The sequence below is a fragment of the Rhagoletis pomonella genome, unplaced genomic scaffold, assembly GCF_013731165.1.
Source record: "Rhagoletis pomonella isolate Grant_MI unplaced genomic scaffold, Rhpom_1.0 Rhpom_scaffold_00692, whole genome shotgun sequence".
NCBI classification, from domain to species: Eukaryota; Metazoa; Arthropoda; class Insecta; order Diptera; family Tephritidae; genus Rhagoletis; species Rhagoletis pomonella.
This window is the reverse complement of record NW_023459246.1, coordinates 12,756-15,309: the sequence shown is the minus strand read 5'-3', so window position 1 is coordinate 15,309 and position 2,554 is coordinate 12,756. Positions and strand designations below refer to the sequence as shown.

Genomic DNA, 2,554 nt, shown 5'->3' with positions numbered 1-2,554 from the left:
CGCAATTTGTATTCTTTGTTTGCAAAGACCTATAAATTGAATCCGGCATCAGATCATATGCAATAAACGGCAACATTTCATTACGATGTATTTTTTGTTTATTTGCTATTTGAAAATATAACACGTTCCCCTGATAAAGCCTTTTTTTTTAAATACATACCTTTTGCTTCCTACCGGAAATGTTAAGCCGTATGCATAAAAACTAAGCAATTGCTTTTTTCTTGAAATTGCATACCTTTCACTTAAATTTGTTTGAACATAATATTTGAATTATTAATAAACAAGCACATGTACTTATTGCCAATAACAATTTCTACTTTATTTAGTTTTAAACTTTTCTTTATATATTTGTGATTACATAAATCGGTTCTCGTTTTATTACACAGGATCATCTCTACTTTTTATAGAAAATTTTTTAAAAAAAGGGAAACTAAGTGAAGTAATTTTATTATTGGCAGAATTACTGCCTAACCCTACATGACTGCTTCTAAAAGCTATCGTGTTTCACGTGGCATATAAGACTCAATTTCATTATTACATTAGTGTGATTTATATGTATGTATATGAATAGGATATTATATATTTATGTATTTAAAAACCCACAACTTTAAGACCGCGCCTCTGAACTTGTTAAAATCTTGCCGTGTCACAAACATATTCGTTATTAGCACGCCCTGTTTCGCTGTACTCGAGCGAACAGTGTTAGCAGCAACTGGTGACTGCCCGAATTGATGCCGACGCGCTTTTTGTTGTTTGAGATTTTCTATACGCACTTCTAGGATCTGTTTGAAGTCAGTGCCCATGCTGGCTAATTTAGATTGTAACGCATACACCATGATGTAAGTCAATTCTTGAATCTCTTGCGGTCGATCGTCAAAAAGACTCTTCTTTTTGGCCACTGCAAAAGAAAAGGTAAAGTAATATTTATAATTAAGAACACCTATTCATTTTATACTCACGCTTTGTCAATTTTTCCAACTTGGCATATACACTTGCTGTGTTTTTGCCATATATGTAATACTCATATATTGGCAGTAAGAGCTAGTACCTCCGAAAACACTACAGTACAGATATATCAATAAACACGTACGAATGAAAAGGAACACATACGTTTATAAATATACATGTACACAACACATATGCAAAAACGGCACTCGAGTACACAATACATTGACAAAAACGGTACTAGGCTGTCTCGCTTTGATTTCGGAATGCTTACACATTGAGAAGTTAGCTTACTGCCAATATAGAAGTATTACATATATGGTTTTTGCCAATATATTTGTGACCATCATAAATTCCTTTCTTTGGCATACGTCAATTGTTGCACCATAGCCTGTAAGAAATGCGTAAACATAATAATGTAAACATCTTCAAATGCATTTCTACTTCTAACTTACTTGTAAGTCTCTAATCTGTTGCTCGTACATAAATTGCGTCTGCGTCAAGGTCTTTATACGATTGCCGCCTTGGTTTACATTGGCCTTATCCGACAACTGGCGTATGATAAGCTGCGCCATTTCCAACTCATTTGACTTTTCTTTGAACAGATGTTCAACATCGGGAGCACGTTGCTGCATTACATCTAACAGCCTTTTCATTTCATCCAGATGAGCCGCTTGATGTGGCCAACACCCAAAAGGTTTGTTTACAAAGTGCATTTTTGAGTAGTTGAACAAATGTCAGTGGGCAGCCAGCGGGTCAGTTGCTGGCAGCAATTTGCAGGCTTGGGCCAGCGATTGTTGCGGCTGCCGGAAAAGTAGGTAAATAATGAAAGTAATTATATGTATAGCGGAGCAGGAGGTTTTCCCTTATTTTAAAAGCTTGGTTACTGATTTCACTAAATGACGACGATGCAACGATCACCGTGGAATCGTTCTGCCAATTGTTACCAGCAAATGACCCGCTGGCTGCCCGCTGGTATTTGTTCAATTACTGGAAAAATGCAAATCATTATAATGATTGCAGTGTTTTAACACTTTCCGCGATTTGCATTGCATTTAATAAGTACACATTCCTTACTTTTAAACAACCAATTTACCATTTAAAATTAAATAATTCCGTAAATCCGCGATTTATTATGCACTTTGCAAACACCCGATTTACATGATTCAAGCACTTGAAAGCAATTCTTGCTCATTCTCTTTTGTGTTTTCTATTTGCTTTTACACGTTTCAATTCTGTTGAATTCAAGTTTGTGGTTCTTTAAGTGGGAAGCAACGAAAATGCCAAAAGCAAAGAAAGAAAGTTGAAACGACTTGACGGTACATACGCATGTGTACTCGTCCCTTTTCTTCTCACCCCCTCTCTTCCACATGCGAGCAGAATTGAATTCAATACTTGAACTGTGTAAAAGCAGTCAAACAAACTTTTCAATTTCGCCCGAGCTGTTCGATTCTGCTTCTTTTTCTTATTGAATTCGTCTTTGCTCTCTCATTCTGGTATATTTTGACGTCATGGCCACTTGCTCTCAGCTCGATTGGCGCAATTTTGTATTCTGTCATTCTTGACTTTTTCGTTATGTTCTACCTTAACGGGCCGTATTCTGCACCTG

At 36.4% G+C, this 2,554-nt stretch overlaps 2 protein-coding genes across 3 annotated transcripts; both read right to left on the bottom strand.

Moving 5' to 3' along the window:
- Window positions 1-532: 532 nt before the first annotated feature.
- On the bottom strand, window positions 533-1,030 carry LOC118751415 (syntaxin-5-like). Its single transcript, XM_036486240.1, has 2 exons — window positions 960-1,030; window positions 533-898 (listed from the first exon to the last, which is right to left on the bottom strand). Exon 2 carries the CDS (start codon window positions 834-836, stop codon window positions 576-578), a length of 261 nt encoding a protein of 86 aa, XP_036342133.1. The 5' UTR covers window positions 837-898; window positions 960-1,030; the 3' UTR covers window positions 533-575.
- A 217-nt stretch (window positions 1,031-1,247) lies between these two features.
- Window positions 1,248-2,102, bottom strand: LOC118751414. 2 transcript variants are annotated; one of them, XM_036486239.1, is made up of 3 exons: window positions 2,042-2,102; window positions 1,401-1,618; window positions 1,248-1,336 (listed from the first exon to the last, which is right to left on the bottom strand). In XM_036486239.1, exons 2-3 carry the CDS (start codon window positions 1,599-1,601, stop codon window positions 1,292-1,294), a joined length of 246 nt encoding a protein of 81 aa, XP_036342132.1. In that variant the 5' UTR covers window positions 1,602-1,618; window positions 2,042-2,102; the 3' UTR covers window positions 1,248-1,291. The 2 variants fall into 2 exon arrangements, with proteins under 2 accessions (XP_036342132.1, XP_036342131.1); XM_036486238.1 differs by lacking the exon at window positions 2,042-2,102 and having other exon boundaries at window positions 1,401-1,688.
- Window positions 2,103-2,554: the final 452 nt, after the last annotated feature.